Source organism: Columba livia, chromosome 9 (assembly GCF_036013475.1).
Source record: "Columba livia isolate bColLiv1 breed racing homer chromosome 9, bColLiv1.pat.W.v2, whole genome shotgun sequence".
NCBI lineage: Eukaryota > Metazoa > Chordata > Aves > Columbiformes > Columbidae > Columba > Columba livia.
In genome coordinates this window covers 10,368,838-10,387,618 of record NC_088610.1, presented here as the reverse complement: position 1 = coordinate 10,387,618, position 18,781 = coordinate 10,368,838, and the positions used below count along the sequence as shown (strand labels likewise).

At 39.8% G+C, this 18,781-nt stretch overlaps 1 protein-coding gene across 2 annotated transcripts in view; it reads left to right on the top strand.

Annotated features, from left to right (window-relative positions):
- The first annotated feature begins 28 nt into the window (after positions 1-28).
- The window catches only part of PIK3CA (phosphatidylinositol-4,5-bisphosphate 3-kinase catalytic subunit alpha), a 44,845-nt gene continuing 26,092 nt past the window's right edge, over positions 29-18,781 (top strand). Inside the window, exons 1-2 of one of the 2 annotated variants that reach the window (XM_065072917.1) lie at positions 29-328; positions 17,202-17,615. In XM_065072917.1, the coding sequence (XP_064928989.1) occupies positions 17,264-17,615 (352 nt within the window). In that variant the 5' untranslated portion in view covers positions 29-328; positions 17,202-17,263. Of the gene's footprint in view, positions 329-1,161; positions 11,168-17,201; positions 17,616-18,781 lie in introns of those variants that run through there. The other variant, XM_065072918.1, reaches the window with a different exon arrangement.

Here is an 18,781-nt window from a genome sequence, read left to right as displayed (position 1 = left end):
CGCACACCGCGCGACCCGCCACCGCCTTCTCCCCCCGGCCCGCCGCCGTTCCACTTCCGGCGGGCGGCGCCATCCCCATCCGGGGTCAGGGCCCCGCTCCCTTCCTGTTATTGCCCGTGCGGGAGGCGGCTCGGTGGGAGCGGCTGTATCCGTCGGCGCCCGGGGGTTGCTCGCCCGCGTAGGGGCGCAGAGGTGGCCGTGGGGGTACTGAAAGCCTGTGAGTGCTGCGGGGCGCTGCTCGACCCAGCTCTGCCCGGCCCGGCCCAGCCCTGCCCGTTGGGGCGGCGGCCGCGGGCCGGCTGGGAGGTGGGGAGGCCGCGGCTGTGAGGTGAGTGGGGCCGCGGCCGGTGCTGGGACCGCCTGGCCGCCCCGCGGGCCGGCAGCGCTCTCAGGGCTGTCCCGCGGCAGGGCTCGGGGCTCCTGGGCGCTGTGGCCGGGCGGGGGCTGCGCTGCGGGGTGTCGTGCCGGCTTTGGCAGTCGGGTGGGGAAGCGCGACCCTGAGTGGGCGGGGGGGTCGTAGTGGGGCTGCGTCCTCCCGGAGCTGCGGTGGCGCTTCCCTGGGCTGGGAAAGCTCCGAGGGCTTCCTCCGGCAGATCCTGGCTTGTGGGTCTCTTGTAGGGACCTGACCTGGGAGGGTAAAAACTGTAGTGGTTTGTTGCGTTTGAGTGTGGCTCCCTCCATCCCCGAGTCACAGCTGTTTTCTGTACCGATGTTTCAGCAGTCGCTGGGATGGAGCGTGTGGGCTCACGGTTGGGCTGGTTAATGACACTGGGAGCCCTTTCCGACTGGGTGTGTATATGAATCTGTGGCACACAGGCTCCTCTTTCTGGCTGCAGTTGACTTACGGTAGCAGTGTCACATCTGTGTCACCTATAAAAAAACTTCTCACTTATTTCATATTGTCCAGAGGGAGTTTTCTATTGACGTTGAGTATGAATCTGCTATTTCTTACCAGCATTTGTGTATGTTCTAGTAGACTGTATGTGAACAAAGCTATGACCAAACTAATACAAACTGCATGTTTGTTTTTCTTTGGGGACTTTGTTGCTGTTTTCAGTTTTCCTGAAGTTATTAAGGTATCAGACCTGTTACTTCTGCTATTACTGGTATGTCTCTATATATTTTTTTCTCTCTAACTTTATTCTTGTTGGCTTTAAAGATGTGATTGAACACAGGTGGCTTTATAAACTGTGCATATTCAGAACAAGCATAAGGGAAGTACATGTTTGAAATAGACAGTATGGACTATAAAGCTTTGCTGGAGTTAATTCTGTAGTTAGGATCACTCTGCAGCAAACTTGTGAAGAAGAAGTAAGCTGGATTCCAAGTCTGGATTTTGTAGTACTTAATAGAAGAAATCTGGACCCTGTTACATTAGTTACTTGTACCCTCACATCTCAGCTTTGAGCTGTAGCAGGCTTTCGTGTTTGTCGCATTGGGTAAAATTAGAAACTTTTCCATTATGATCTGAATCATTCTTGAATTTCTCCCACCTCACAACTAATTTATGGAGATGTTCTCATACTTGTTGCTTCAGTTGCTTTCATGCTGCAATTCTATAATGCAGTGTAATAGTCAAAGTCCACCTCTTGTGTGTAAACATCGTTAGTTCCTAGGAATAATTCAGTACTAGGGATGATGGGATTTAATGGCTTGTCTGCTATAGGGAGCTGACTAGATAAGCTGTTCTGAAATCAAGCCCCATGTGAGCTTAAAGTTTCACAATAAATAACTTTATTCTCAAATAAGAACATTGGCAATCTTTTCCAGAGTGGTCAGTTATTTGGAAGTGTATTTTCGGCAATGTCATGTAGACAAACCACACATCAGCCAAGCTTGGTGTTTGCAGGGGAATTTATGAAACAACACAATTCTTTATGTGTTCTGCAAAATATTCTGCATTTTCATTAAGCTAATACATATGACAGCTTCAGAGCTGCAGTTGGAGTCTGACTGGAGCAGATGCTCTGTGTTTCATAGGTGTTAGCTTGATGCCATTCTTAGCAACCTGGAGACAGTGTTTCCTGTTTTTTTTCAAAGCACACTGAGCCCAGCCTACAAATCCACATCCCTGTGTTTTAGTTGCTTCAGATTGTCATTCTGTGTTAATAGCAGCCTTGTTTTCCTGCTTGTTTCAGTTTAGTTGCATGAATAGTGAAACTGAGTGGTGTTTTATTTTTGTTTGTTTATTTTTCTAGAGCATTCTTTGGGAAAGGTGGTGTAGTTGAGCTGTTTATAAAGCAGTTGTGCTTCATTGGAAGTCATGAAGTAGTTCAGTACTTAGTTAACTGTTTCTCTGATCGCCAGGCTATTCCTGCTCTCTGGAACCAAATGGGGGATAGTTCTTCCTGGGTAGCTAACTCACTTTAAAAAAGTTGCTGGAAGCTTTAGAATAGGAATTTCTACAACAGACAAGGGTTTCACACTTCACCAGCATATACCAAGTATATCATAAAAGGTTTCCGGTTATTGGAAGAAAATAACACCTTTAAAACGTGTTATTGCGTAAAGAATGGACTTCTGAGCACAGTTGTTGAGATTGAAACGTGCAGTGTGCTTTCTAATGGCTTGGTCATGTGTAATACAAGTTTGAACAACCTTGATAGTCATCATAGTTTTAACACAGAAAGAAATTAAATTTATCTATTAATGGCTAAACAACAAGCATAAGGCTGGCATTTAGTCTGCAAAAACAGCTTTCTTAAACTTTTTGTCAATTCATTTCGTAGCCTCCTAGACTTCTGGTGCAGATTCTCTGGGTACCAGGAACACTCGGATTTCTGAACACCTTACAAGTGTCAGTCACGTACAAGTAGAGAACTGTTGCTATTGCTTTTCCTGCCTGCTTTGGGGGAAAGGAAACTGGGATGATAATACGTTCGTTCCAAATCACACAAGAAATACTAGCATCTTGTAGATTAGCATCATATGTAGGTTCGCTTTGCACAGTCGAGTACATTAATCAAGGTTAACAAAGGCTGTAGTTAATGGGACATTTGAAAAATACTGTATTTGGGTGGAGGGAAGCTAAGAATTTTTTTTTAACCTTTGATACTGATGAAGAAACTGATTTTTATGATTTATAACTAGAGCAGGAATAACAGTCCTTCCAATAACTAGTCCTTCCAGTTTAGTCTTAAAATACTATTACAAAACTAAGTTTTGTGTTATGACTTACTGGTTTGTAATTACTGAAAAATGTGTGAAATCTAGTAAATTTCACAGTTGAGGAAAAGTGTGCTGTATGGGTTTCTGTGTGTGATCAAGTTGGAGGGGGAGCATTAGGGGAAAAAATAAGTGATGTACTTTGGCTAACTGAAGAGACAGACTCATGACTTGTAGTCCAAGCTGAGATACAGTTTGTTGGGTTTTTTTCAGTTTTTTATGCATTACATTCCATGCTTGTAGGAGTTTTGTCTCATCCTTTTAAAAAGCCAGACATCCAGCTGCTTCAAGTGATGATGCCTGTCTGAAATTGTAGCTGTGGCTAGAAGAGGCCACAAAAATATTTATGCTAAAACTGGATGGGAATTTTCTTTTGCCCTTTAAGTTGATTGTGTCATGGCAAAGAATTCTGTTACAAGTTTCTCTTTGTAGTATCTTAATCCAAATGTGAGCAGTGGAGAGAGAAAATAGATTTGTTTCTCTTGCTATTTATTTGGACACCAAACATATGTGAATTGTTTTGAGTACGGGGTTGGCCCAGATAACCTCCAGAGGTTCCTTTCAAATGAATTTATTCTATAATTCTATTTCTGAATGGTTAATGGAGTATTCAATTAATCAGAAATAATGCTCTTCAGTATTAACTTTTTTTTTCCCTGCAGCACTGCTATAGCATTAACTTTAAAACCAAAAACCCATCCACTACAAAACCAAGCCCAACTGGGGAGCAGAGGGAATTAAACTTTAAATAAAAAAAGGGGCATTTTTTATAAATCCTTTAGGTTAACTTTTGTGGTCAAATGGAAAGGCAGCAGACTGAGTACAGTCTATGCAATTCTGGATTGGTCTCATTAGTCTAAGCAGTAATTAATGGTTTTGCAGCCAGTATGTTGTTTTATATTGCATAGAATACCTTAACACTTCAACTCTAGCAAAGTATTTTTCTAGTTAATTCTGGGTACATATTTAGTGAAAGGCAGGCTGAGAAACCTGTGTATTTCAAACAAGGAATGTGAGGGCTAGTGGACATCATCCCTTGTTCTCTATTACGAGTGCTCTTCTCCTTAAGCCAGTAAAGTGGGGAATAGCAACACTTAGCAGGCATAACTGTCTAAGTACACTTGTTGGGAATATTTATAGTCCATTTTTGAAAAACTGTGCTCAGATACCTGAACTCTAGAAATATGAAAACAAAATTCAAATAAACCAGCTTATCTCTGTCAAATAGAAGGGAAAGGAATGACAGTTCTGGTGCAGCTTTGCCTCTCAGGGAGGCTGCAAACTCGCAGCAGCAGAACTGAGTGACGACCTCCAGTCTAGTTAAGAACAGTTGGGTCAAACATAGAAGTTAAGGTTCAGCGATCTCTTATTTCATGCCCTATTGCTTTGTACCGGTAGGAGGTTAGGTATGCCTCAAAGAGATTGGATTTTGGTGGTTTTGTTTTCATGTTTGTTTATTGGGGTTTGTTTTGTCTACCTGTTAAAATATTTCCATAAATTAACTTCATGGATTTCATGTAGGAAAACTTTGGCAGTTTTGCTTATAGTTTCTGATATAAAGAAATGCTTGTAAACGTAGCTTTTGAGGATTGTGAACCACAAAGCCTATTTGTCAAATATAGGAGACTTATTGAGTAAGACTTACTGTAAAGTTCCCTGAAATTTTGAGACAGCTGAGTCACTTTATTGGCTGTACATTATGACCCTCTACTGAGGCAAAGAAATATAGAGAAACATCCCCTGGGTGTTTTCTCACAAATCCAAGCAAAAAAGAAAATTGGAAGGTTGCCTTTAGATTGTACAACATGTCAAAAACCTTATTTGTCATTGAGACTTAACGGTTTTTGTTATTCCATACTAATTAGTCAGTCTTTAGCCAATACTTAACGTGGCAGTTAATGGTGATGAATGACTCTTGCCCAGTGTGTTCCAAGACTGTTCCTGTTTTTTAACTCTTGCTGTTAACTTGGGTACTTTACATTAAGGCTGGAAAACACTAACTCTTGACTACAGGCATAATTTAAACGATAGAAGTTAATGGTGCTGACATAAGGGGAAGTTTCTAGATAGAGTGAGCTTCCTTTGGGAAAAGAGAAATAAAAACTTCCATTCCACATAATGCTTTTTGTGGCCATTCAGCTGTGTGGATCATAAAACATACCACTTATTCTTCATTTTTTGTATTTACGTTCCTGGCTTTTACCAGAATGATCGGCAAATGTTGTGGCTGGATTATAAAAGTGAAAGTGTTACTAATAAAACTGAAAATTGCTGTTCTGCTGCCCTCTGAAAAGTTTATGTGGATGTTGAACAACCAGTTCCACGTACCAATTTGTCAAGGCATTCTCACTGGAGGGTGGACAGTGATTAATATATTGTATTTTATCTTCTTGTAATTTCATGCTGTCACCTCCTGAAATCTCCTTAAATTTTAATATTAAGTTCTATACAAGAGCACTTGTCCTGAGAAAACCTCTAATGCCTAAGAGAGCTAATTTTTAAGCAACATCTACACATCTTGAGTAGTTTTGATTAGGGTGTATAACTGAGGATGTGTCCAAACAGGGTGCCAGTGAGTACTGCTTTTAGCCTAGAAAGTTTGTTACGAAGATTGATTTTATAATAAATTATGTTTTGGTGTAAACCAGTAATATGTGAAATTGAAATGCTGTCATTGTAGATTATAAACTTAATCAGTTATGTGCACTTTTAAATAATTGGTTTCTAGCTAAAAGAAGGCACTTAAAGTTGATTGCAACATGTTATTTGAGAAGGTGAAGTTTAACTGGTTTTGGTTTGTTTTTTATGTTTAACTGCCTACCAAGGTTTTGGTTAGTAAAATTCTAATAACTTGCTCTGAAATGGAGGATAAAACAGTGATGTTGTTATCACTGCTCAGCAGCACTCTCTAGATCTTAGATACCTCCAGCTTGGAATGTTTTGACATGTAGGGGAAGGTGGCATAACTACCAACAATAGATAAAGGATGAAAACAGAAGCCAATGAGCAGCAAAACAGCAGTGGATACATGAAGGACAGCAAGACTTATTCCTGACTGTGGAAACTCTTCTCAATTATGTTGTCAAATTACTTTTCAATGCAGCTCTTTAACTCTTCTTTCATCAACTCTTTTCCAAGCCTTTCATTGTATAATGCATAAGCAGATAGGGTAGTATCGCAAGCAACTGCAAGGTGATACAAGGAGCGTAACTTTCCAAGCTGGGAAGTTGGGAAATCTTTCCACTATTGTGGAGATACTGCTGGTATTCACTCTTTAAATACCTATGAGCTTATATCACTTTCTTCTTTGGAAAGTTCGTGTTGATTGCAAACATTATCTATTTAGGCAAATATTAGCCATTTCTTTCAGATGTAGTAAACATGAATTGTTGGTACTCTGACCTTGTTAAAGAAACAACTTGGGTAACAGCTTGAAGTATAGGAAAAAGATGCCCTGACGCAAATATTAGTATTTCAGTAGCCCCACACTTAAAATCATGCCTTTTTGTTTGCAAAACATAAGGCTTGGAAAGCAGATGCTTCTAACAGATCTGTACAGAGATGATAAACATTTGATTAAACATGATGAAGAAACATTTGTCACAGTTTACCGTAGCTGGTTTTATACTTCAGGCTGAAGCATGCAGGACCTAATGACATACATAGTCACAGTGAATCATGTTTGTTTGTACTTGAACGCAGATGCAAGTATGTTAGTGTCTGGAGTCATGATTTGGCACTCAACCTGTAAATGCAGAGAAAAGTCCTATTCAACCAGAGTCAATAGCTAGAATAAGAATGAACCTATCTGGACAAAATGGAGAGCTAGGCAATCACCAACCACCTGAAGTTCAACAAGGGCAAGTGCCGAATTTTGCTGCTGGAACATGGCAACCCTGGCTGTACATACGGACTGGGAGATGAGATGCTGGAAAGCAGCTCCACGGAGAAGGATCTAGGGGTTCTGGTTGATGGCAAGTGGAACATGAGCCAACAGTGTCCCTGGCAGCCAAGAGGCCAACTGTGTCCTGGGTGCATCCAGCACAGCATGGCCAGCTGGACAGGGAGGGGATTATCCCACCCTGCTCTGTGCTGGTGCAGCCTCACCTGGAGCACTGGGTGCAGGTCTGGGCAACACAGGGTAAAAAAGATATTAAGCTGCTAGACATTGTCCAGAAGAGGCTGCAGAGTTGGTGAAGGGTTTGGCAGGGAAGCCGTATGAAGAGTGGCTGAAGTCACTTGGCTTTTTCAGCCTGGAGAAGACCAGACTAAGAGACATCACAGTTATAGCTTCCTCACAAGGGGAGGAGGAGGGGCAGGTGCTGAACTCTTCTGTTTAGTGACCAATGACAGAACCCAAGGGAATGGCAGGAAGGTGTGCCAGAGGAGGTTTAGGTTGGACATTGGGAAAAGGTTCTTCACCCAGAGGGTGCTGGACACTGGAACAGGCTCCCCAGGCACCAAGCCTGACAGTATTCAAGAAGAGACTGGACAATGCCCTCAGACACATGGTGTGAACTGTGGGGTTGTCATATGCAGGAACAAGAGTTGGACCTGATGATCCTTGTGGGTCCCTTCCAACCCAGCACATTCTTTGATTCTATGATTCTAAAGCTACATTCCCTAAGGTTTCAGACAAACTTTGGTTTCTTTGTAACTTATCTAAAGCAGCCAAATGTGCTTAGAAAAATCAGTAATTTGGTCAGCAGTGTTGTTTACATGGAAGACACAGTTTTCCAGTGTGCTTAGGTGTACTACACCTGCATGATGTGTGACCTTCAGGGAGGTGAAGCCTGGTGGGAGCGTGTGGTGGCACTGAACACAGCTGCTCAGCGTCCCCCTGTGCTGCTCCTACTTGGTATGTGGGGTGAGCAGGACAGGCTCAGGCTGCTGCTGTAGTAAATAAAGGTCTGTTGATAATCTTTTATGGAAAACTAATGGTGCTTACCTTTCAGCAGGGTTATCATCTACTGCTAAATAAATATTTAGTTAATCACCATTGGCTCTGTATCACAAACGAGTCTACTAGGGAGTAGTACTTAATTATTTCTAACTGACTCTTGAAAAGCCATAGTATTTTCCTGTTGTGATTATAGCTCATGTAGAAGTAGGCAATCACTTCTACAGGGCCAGGGGTTGCAAAGAACTGGATTTGCTTGCTTGCTGTCTTGTTCCATATGTCTTTGTATAGGACAATTTGCTAAGAACTAAGTGAATTTCAGCTGTTTGTAGAGCAAGTGTATTTAGCAGCAGAATTGGAAGTTTTCATTAAGGTGGCTGTGCCTTTGTGTTAACTGTCACAAACTTCCTTCTTTCAACAAATGTTTTTTAAAAGGGAGTTAATAACCTATCAAAAGTGAAGTTGCATCCTGTTCTCTGCTAGTAGAAATAATGATTTTTGCTAATTGCATTCAGTAAGTCCATGTAGACTAAACCTATACTTCTATAAACGCTGTTTGGCTACAGAAGTTAGTTAAGATAAATAGACAGCTAATTTATATCTGGATTACGAAACAGAAACTTCTGTCTTCCAGTTCACTGTTTCATGCTTAAAAATCTGCAAAGTTGCAAAAATGCTGCTATCTACTGCCACTCTAAAGGTTTGTGGAGTTTTTTTGTTGTTTTGTCGTTTTTTGTTTGTTTGTTTTACACAATAGTTGCTGTTAGAATCTGGAGTAATTTAGTGTGGAAGAAACCCTTTTATCTCAAGTTAAAGTTGCTCTGGGACTCCATCCTAAGAAATGTTACGTGGGAAGTACACAATATGCTATAAGTCAATCTGAGTTTGATGTCTTTTCAGCTGCTTTTTAGTAAAGGAAGGGATCACAGGGTGGATCTTTATGAATTTACATCCACCTTTATTCAAAAACAGATGTGAGACTAATCTCAGTTAAATTTTCTTATGAACGCACATTTATCTCTGTGCCTTCCATCCAGAGAAGCTGCTCAGATGAATGTTGTAGGCTGAACCCTCTTGATACTACTGCTTGTAGAGAGGCAAGCGTGGTGGGGTGAGGACTGCAGTACCTCTGCTGATTTATTACAGTTCTTTCCCTGCCCTTCTAGGTATGGACAGTAGGAGAGGAAATCTGTTTTTCAGTACAACAGGAGGTTCATCTTGCTGTGGCAGAGTTGCTTCTAAAAGCCGAGGGGATGTGCCTGAGGGAGATAGCACCAGGAAGGGCTCAGGATCTGGGTTACAGATCCTTGTGTTAGGGGAAGATTCAGACTAGAGCAGAGCACAGGACACCTGGGTTCCCTCTGCTCAGCTCCTTGTCCTTGTCTGTGTGCCAGCGCTTCCTGTTGTTAAAGATCCTGTTTACTGTCTGGGTTCCAAATATCCCAGGAAGGTGGGAGGATGGGAAGAAACATGGGAAGAAAAGTAAACAGCATTATTTAAGGTGGAGTTTTGTGTTTTTATATATATATTCACCATTTTTTACCTGATTTCATAAAAGACACTCTAGAGTAATTTTTTGTTTGCATCATCTTGCACTGATTTCCTAAAGCAGAATGTTTCGACATGTGAAAACTGACCTGGAAGCCCGTAGTTATTTGTAGCAAGGAGCAGAATATGGTTTATGTACTTTTACTTCAAGTTCTTTCCGATGTTCACATAAAAATGTTTGTTGCTGATATGAAATAGAGCATTAAGGAAAAACGTGTAATCAGAGGAAAATCTTATTTCTATTGGTGCAAAATGGCATGTTGCTCTGGTTTTGTTGCTGAACTTTAAGGCTTTTGATTTAAAGAGCCTGAAAGAATTAGAGTGCTGCTGCCTGAGCTGCAGAGCACACACCTGGCTGCGGAGGAGCAGCTCCAACGAGAACACAGCCGGCTAGCAGTGTAGTTCTCATCCTGCTGCATAGGAAGCCAAGCTAATGGTTGAAATAATGAGTAAGCAGATATGTTAAGTGTGAAGAGAAGAAGTGTTACTTTTCTAATTCTTTGTTGTGCTTTGTGACTACTAGTGTTTCTATAAATAACCAAATCCTTTCCTTTGAGGTGTAGCTAGAAATGGAATTACTGACTGATTTAGGACTAGAAAGGAAAATTTAATTCCAGGCTATCCTTTGTTAAACAAAGAAAAAACTCTGCCTTTAACTGGAAGAAAATGTTCTGGGACAGACATTCTGCTCTTGCTATGTCATGGGATCCCTAGGGAAAAAGCACAGTCGTAGTGGGAATTTAGAGGTCACCAGCAACTTGCAAATGTCCCTTTCTCGTGATCCTGTTTTCATGGCTCCCAGATAGCGAGTAAAGTTATAAACAATATGCTCGCTTGGATCGGGGAGGGTGAGCAGGGATTTGAAAAATAAAAATTTACTGAGGTCAACCAGTGTTTTCATATTGAAATAAACTGAAATTTTTTGCTCATTTTCAGTGAGGTTTTATATTCACAATAATGATCTTGTATTTCTGCTGTACTACAATCCTGCAGATGCTACCAATAATGTTAGGGGGTTTTAGCTCTGTCTAGAGCAAGGCCAAGGTACTCAGCATTGGGTTTTGGTGGGGGAAGGTAGTAGGTAACTGCAAATAAAATTGGTAGTGTTTGGAAATACTTGCCTGTTTCAGAAGTAAACAAAATGCTAGGAAGATGTGTTTTTGACAGTGTTAAATCATTGTTTGTTTCCCTTGAGCTGCTGTTTGTGATCAGATAAGCAATTCTGCGTATCTGGGCCTTTTCTGTGAAATGATGATGAAAGTAATACGTAAGAAATGTGAAGACAGAACTGCAATATAAGTCTCCAGCTTTCTATTCTAAACAAAGCAATATTGCTGCTGTTTAAATCTGTGCGCAATAATGTTTGCATAGAGGACAATTTCAGACATCTTTGTACTAGTCTTCCTGGAGTTTGGAAGAATGCCAGTGTGGCAAGCAGGGAGAACAAAAGGACAATACTGAAAATATCTAGTCTGGGGCAGTCTTACTGTCACCAGACAGCAGGCTGGGACAGCAGCGAGATTAGACAGGCAGCTCTGCCCGGTTTTCTTCATGGTGAGTTTTGGAGTGCTTGATGTGTCTAAGGATGAGAGTAAAACATTTTGGTCTTCAGAAAGTTTGAAATACTGTACATTCTGGAAAGTGTTACTCTTGTCCAAGGGATTTTTTTTATTCCCCCTTTTTTTAGGAATTCCACAGGAGTTTAAATGGCTTATTTGGGGATATACCTTCTGTGAGTTTGATAGGGAATCAAGATGATCATATAACCTACACATAAACATGCAGTAAATCGGAATCTACAAACACAGTTGGATTTTTCAATGAGTAGAAGCCTTTTTCTTAAGGCAATGCTAAGAGTCTAGAGGAAACTTCTACCTGGTAAACAACTCGAATCTAGACACAAATCCTAATGAGGAGCTCTTTGCTGAAGCTACTACAAACTATTATAAAACATTGCTACATTCTGTATATGAAAGCAATGTAATGGGATTTGCCTTATGACTGGGAAAAGCAATGGACTTCAATTAAAGTGTAGTAGTTTACTGAATGACTAATTCAGTTACAAGTATGCACTGATAAAATTATATTGAGTGTTTAGTCTATCCTTTTGAATTGTTTTTGAAATGCTAGCTCATGTTTATAGCAATGGAAAACTATTCAGTTCTCAGTCCCTGGAATGTGTAGCTCTTTGCATAAGGATCCCATACCTTATACATTTAATGTAGTATTACAGCACTGTACACTTTTTCTTGCTTACTTCTGTGCTTGCTAAATTTCTTGGTAGTTGATGCATTATAGATGGAAGGATTTCCTTCTTGCAGAGCCTGAAGATTAACTGTAAGTGCTCATGCTGATGACAGAAAACCTTAGCAGTAAGTCTCCTAAAGCGAACAAACTTTCTTCTCTAGATTGACCCACAGACTTGTGCAGGGGGCCTTCACCTGCTTTATAAGACATATGTGTTAATATTAGATGGAGCTCTTCTCTTTGGAGAGCATGCCCACAGATAATTTACACTACAGGGAAAAAAGCCTTATCAGTTAACTGTGTTTTATATACATTATTATATATATATAAATTGCCAAATATTGGTATCTGTGTGGAGCTGGTAGAATGTTTGCATAACCTCTAGACAGTGAAAATCAATTCACTTAATCTAATCTGTAAACAGATAATCTGTAAAAATAAGTGTTCTCTTAGCAAGGGAGGGTTCTCCACACTGTCTGATAGAAGAGCCCATGGAAGGTCATTTCTTGTTTGCTTGTTTTTGTAATGTGGATTCCATCTGTACTGAACAGTTACAGTCCTTTCAGCAAGACACAGAATACTTAGATCAGTGACACTTCTGTTTGAGATTGTTCTGGCAAAATGTTAATGTACAAAAAACACAGAGGAAAAAATACTTCCAGCGTGTCCTGCTGAGCTATAGATGCACAGGGCTTTTATGTGTGAAACGGTGGTGAACACAGCTGCAGTAACCTCAGATGTCTTTAGAGGAAAATATATGGATTTTTTTTATTCAAGTTAATTTTTCCCAAGCTTGCTTTGCTTCAGTTCTGACCATAGAAATTACTTCTCAGAGTCCTAATGCTAGGAACCAATACTAACTATCCTGTGGTACAATTCTTACTGAATTTCTCCCTTGCTGAGCTCCGTTCCTAAAGGGAAAGGAATTATTTTCAGAAGAAGTAGCAGCAAACTTTATGATGGTCTCAAGGAAACCTTTTCAGAGTTAACATATTTGGATGTCATCAAGGAGGCATTAGAAAAATAATTGTAGGCTGTAGGCTGTAACTTAGAATCATAGTATCATTTTGGTTGGAAGAGACTCAAGATTGAGTCCAACCATAACCAATTCTAGCACTAAACCATGTCCCTGAGAATCTCATCTGTATGTAACTTGTAATAAAATATTCAAGAGAATGAAATGGAGTTAACCGTGCTGCTGTAGTTCTGCACAATTCAGTGTTGTGAGGTGATAGAACTGTCATAGTTTACCGAACCCCAATTTTCCAAACTTGGAATCTGTTATTCTTAATAAGGGACTATATCAGCTACATCAGACTATAGCTGATTTCAATCTTATAAGAAAATAAATTATGTAAATTAGTATTAATATGAGACATGTATCTGGAGGCAAGTGGGAATCAGTATTTTGGGAGGTATGTTGTTTAATTTCTCGCTTCCTCTGTGTGTATTTACTATTTTTGAATGGAGTTTTGAAATCTGCTCACTTCTAGGTTGGGTGCTAAGCAAGGTTAGTGATGGAGAATGTGCTGAATGGATCAGGAAGGCTGTAAGGAGTTGAAAAGAATGTGATTGTGTCAGTTGGCATCTTTGAGTTTGGTCTCTCTGAGCATCTGCGGTATCTCAGAGGTTTTGGCAGGGGAAGAGAAGCTGAAGGTGTTTTTGGAAGGTCAGGGATTGCAAGTGTTCATTTGAAGTGCTGGTGTGTACCCGTAGTTGCAGTGAAATAACATCTCTTCAGAATTCTCTTAAAATTATAGTCTTTTACTGTTGAAGAACATAATTGATTCTGTTTATTCCAGGCAGCCTTCCAGATTTCAAGTGTACACAGAAACACAAGCTGCCAACTATACTTCAAAACTGTTTCTGTTTACATTTTTGCTTTCCAGATCCAAACCCTGGAGGCGTACTTACATGTGCAAGTAAAATGAATGTGCACACAGAATGACTATATGTGCGGTTCCAGCACATGTCTGTATCCCAATTTAAAACAAAAGCTGCTGTTTCAGTGCAGTTGCTCTAAAAAGAATGTAGATTTTTGAGGTGTCCCTTTTGGACCACTTGCAAGTCTTCAAATAAATTGTATTGAATTGTCCTTTAATTTTTGAAGTTTTTAAAAAGCCATGGTTGACATTTACTGTGAAGAGATACTTGTCTAAAAGGATTTAATATGTATGTGTGTCCCAGCCCTGTCTCTGTGTTTTGTTAGCAATTATTGGTGGGGAGGGACAAGAAACCTGCAGTGGAACCAACCACCATTCTGGAAGCAGAACCAGCTCAGCGCTGCTGCAGTTGTGCTCGCTTCCCTGTGTAGAACCTGGTGTTCATCTGACTCCATGATTATCTCAAAGAAGCAGCTGAAACAGCAGGAGCTAACCAGAGAGAGGAAAAATGAGTAGTTCTTTGCCCCTGTAATGCGCTGGCTTGGGGAGCACGAGTGCTGGTGCAGTGAGGAATGAGAAGAGCTGCCTTGGGCAGGGAGAAGATGGGCTCTGACAGCCCTCACTTCAGAGGAGCCTCAGCAGGTTGTGGAACCGAACTTGAAAGGCTGCTGGGATAAACTCAGTCTGTGTTGGGAATATTTAATTTGATTGTGGTCCATCTATATTATTGTTGTTTGTATGTGTGGACAGAAAAGTTCTTACAAGTGCATGCTGTTGGTTTTGGGTTTTTTTTTATGCTGGTATATGCCTTAACAGTAATGTGTTTGTGCCTATGCTTGTAATTAAGAAATGAAAATACGCTTGTGATTCACTGGTATGGAGAGGGAGTCTTGTTCATGCTTTGGCTGATCCAAAAGATGCTATTTAACCTTCTATTTCCTTTTATCTGTAAGCTGAGGATAGTTATCAGTAATTCAGAATTTTCCAAGTTACTCTAAATGATGTTATTTGGGTCCATTTGTAATGTTTTGTAACTGGTAATGTTTCTGAGTTTGGCTCTTTAAATACACTGTGAATGTGCTTAGAACTTTCCATTTCAGCATTCGCTCACTAAGACTATTGCAACTATGAGAAAAATAGCTTCTTTAAGCTCTTTTTAAAAAAGCAGCCAGTTGCAAAGCCCTTCTAAATATGCATGAGGTGTTAGAGGAAAAGCATTTTTCTAAACCTGCAGTGGTACTTTAGTACTTTTGTTGATATTTTTAAAAGCCCAAACTAAACTACAAAGGAGGGATTAAAAAAGACAACCGTATTGCTACTCAGAGTTGCTTAGGAAGCAGTAGATTTGGGAAAACATTATTTTAATTCTAATGCTTCTTTTTAAGAACTGAAGCGTGGCAGAAGCAGGTACTGGATGTACTTGGAAGGAAACTTTTCAGAAAATAAGTATCAAGGCATAGAAGTACAGAAATTAGGATCGTTATTTCATTTTTACATCTGTATTTATATACATTTATAATATGTATTTATATAAATAGAAATGTATGTATTTGTATATAAATATATATTAAGACATTTGCTCAGCAAAGCGTAAGTATAGCATTTATTGCATTTCTGCAGTAAGAGCTTTCAGAAAGCCGATGAAAGAGAAGAGGTGTGAAGCTGTTGGTTTGGGGTTTTCCTTCCTTTCTGTTAGTAAGAAACCAAGACAGAGATGCAGTCTAAAGAGGGTTCTTGACTTAAAAGGTTACCAAGAATGGCTTTAGAGTAGTAGCTTGGTCGTCATCCCAGCCATTTGCTTTCAGGACAGTTGGTTGATAGAGGTGTGGTGGGCAGTGGACTGCTGTTCAGGTGTCTGTTGATATTACCGTCTCTCATAATGTACCTGTCAAAGTCAATGAAATTATGGGCTAAGTGTAAGTAATGCACTGCTGGAGACTTGCATGATGTATGATGGCCTTTGCAGTAACTTACTGTTCTGCAGTGAGAGCTTAGGTCTATGGTATTTAGTTCAGTGAAAATGTCTTGCTGCTCCGTGACAGTCAGAAAAGCAGCAGAACATATTGTATCACTGTAAATTTGTGCTCGGTTTGGACTTGGAACATGGTGGGCAGATATGGTTGTTCCCCCTCTACATTGCAAGATAGGTATTGTGAAGGTGGAAGGGATACATGGAAGGTGACAAGGATTAACAAAAATATAGAGTGACTTTTGGGCAGAGGAGGAGTAAATCATCTGGGACTATTATGGAAAAGAGGTGGTGGGGAGGATTTGATGGATTTCTATAAAATTAAGAGCAATTATAAGGAACTTGGTACAAGAAATCTAGGGTATCAGGTGGAAGTATCAGGCTTCAGAACAAACAAAAGCAAATATATTTGTAACATGGAGTGTTCTTGGCTCTTGTCACAGAGGCCAACAGTTTGTATGTGAAAAATTCCTGAATGAACTCAATAGTTCTTTATGGATTCTTTCAAATACATGAATATTGCCTCAGTTTAAGGAGATGTAAAATAGCTGAAGATTAGGAGAGCTTATTGACGAAGTATTACTGCACACCTGCCATGTTCCTTTGCTCTTTGTTTGCATCTGTTCTTGGCTGCTGGGCTATCAGACATCTCTACTCTGTCTGGAGACAGTTTTTCTTGTACCTGTTCTCAGCCAGTGTAAGGCAGTGCTGCCAGAGGGTCAGGCATGCGTTCCCCTCCTTTCCTTTGGCTTAGCAAAGACATTCATGCAGCTGCCAAAGGGAACTGGAACAGGGAATTGATCCTCAATGAAACAAGCCCGACCAAAAAATGTCAATGGAGCTCAGTTCTTCTGTCTGTTTTGTGGATACAAGGGTTTGTTGCCAGTGGAAGTCGCTTATACTGAACTAAAAAACCTAAGGCCAAGTTTTGTATGTACATGGAATCTTAAAATCAAGTTCATGTTAGTGGTGTGTGAATATTTAAGAGGTTTGGGATGAGAAAAAGTGGAAAAAAAAAAATAAAAATGAAGCATTGGTTTGGCTAAAGTGAGCAGAGCTGATGGTGTGTGTCTCATCCAAATGACAAATGTTTCTCTGTCCAAAATGTGAAGAACTGGATTTGAGATTTGCTTTGAAATTGCTGTAATAGGGATTTGAATATTAGATATTTTCATCCTCTATGCTATTTAAGTGTAAATAATTGTAAATTATAAACTTCAGGTAAATAGAAATAATCCTCTGATTTTTCTAAGACAATACATGTACTGGCATTTTTTTCAAACCGACTCTACTAGTAAGTATTTTATTTGAGGAGATATCTACATCAAATACTTGATAAAACTGATGTCTAAGGATCTTGTCTTTTTTTGAGTGTATTGTAATGAATATTATTCTACAAGTAAAAGTGGTGTTTGAACAATTTTATCTAAAGTTCCTTGTGATGTTCATATTTTACATTTTAATATTTAAATTTCTGGTTTTTACTTAGGTTTACTTGTATGAATCACTACTTGAAAAAATTCCAGTACAAAGTTATCTAAAGACTTAAAAATGCCTCCACGACCATCATCTGGTGAACTATGGGGCATCCACTTGATGCCACCACGGATCCTTGTGGAGTGTCTTCTCCCAAATGGAATGATAGTGACTCTAGAATGCCTCCGTGAGGCCACCTTACTAACAATTAAACATGAACTTTTTAAAGAAGCAAGAAAATACCCTCTCTATCAGCTCCTTCAAGATGAATCTTCTTACATTTTTGTAAGTGTCACACAAGAAGCAGAAAGAGAAGAATTTTTTGACGAAACACGGAGACTTTGTGACCTGCGACTGTTTCAGCCTTTTCTAAAAGTCATCGAACCAGTAGGTAACAGAGAAGAAAAGATTCTTAATAGAGAAATAGGTGAGATTCTTTATTTACACATAGCTAATCTGTTTACTTGGCTTCTTCTATTCAAAATAAAAGGAAATTGAAATGGGCTGTTTGTCACCTGTATCTATCAGTCAGCGTTTGCATTTCATAACTGTCAGTTTTTGCATCAAATGTCTGAAGATGCTGAGCATGGTAAAGCCAACATCTGTAAACTATGAATTAATTAATTTTTTTCCCTATTCTGTTTCATTTGCATGTGAAATCTTTGCTTTTTAAGTGCTTGTATGTGGGTTACAGGATATTTTTTGCTTGTCTATTAGCAGGATTTAATGATATTACAGAGCAGAGCTTGTTCTGTTGTTTAGGAAGTCACTCTGTATTTCCTTTGAAGTTTACAAAATTGTAAATTCTGGCTTTAACTACAAATCTTAAACCATATTTAGGATAGCACAGGTTTTAATACCACTCTATCCTGCTTAGAAAGTCAAATTTCAGAAATGAGGTGTTTCTCCCCCTGCGCATGACAAAAAGAGCACGGGGGTGGGAGGGAAACAAAAACACCAGAGGTTGGAGGGGCAGAGAGGAGACAAATTCTGATGTTTTGAATAGTCTCTGGGGTTGTTTGTCACTTTCCATTATCCACTGAAAAGGCACAGAGAGACTGGTGTCTGTTTCAGCATCTAAATTCAGGCACTACAAACATCCCCACTCCTGTTTAGTTGCTAACAGTCTCTTGCAGTGGTAGAGACTTGTCAACTGGAAATACTTGTTCTGGGGTGCTCCTAATTGTTAAATTACTTCATTGTTATGAATGCATCATAAGTAAACTGCTTCTGTTTTGTAAAGCTTAACCTGTTCAGAACTTAAGGAGAACAGTGGTTAGCTAACCGTGCAACAGGACAATTGAAAGTTTCCATTTGAATGTAGTTGCATAAATTACTATTTATGCAAGTAATCTCATTAAGGTAAATTGAATTTTATCTGAGACTGAGGACCTGAGAGAAATGGACTCTTATTGCATGAATCTATGCCAAACAGTTGAAGTTCAATATCTCTTGGAGTGCTTGTCACGTTTTTAGATAGTGTAGTTCACAAAATAAATTGAATAGCTGTCATTCTGTTGGAAGCAAAGTTTATTATCATTCTCATAGTAACCAATAATCCTGCCAGGGTTTTAGAAAAAAGTCAGCACTGTT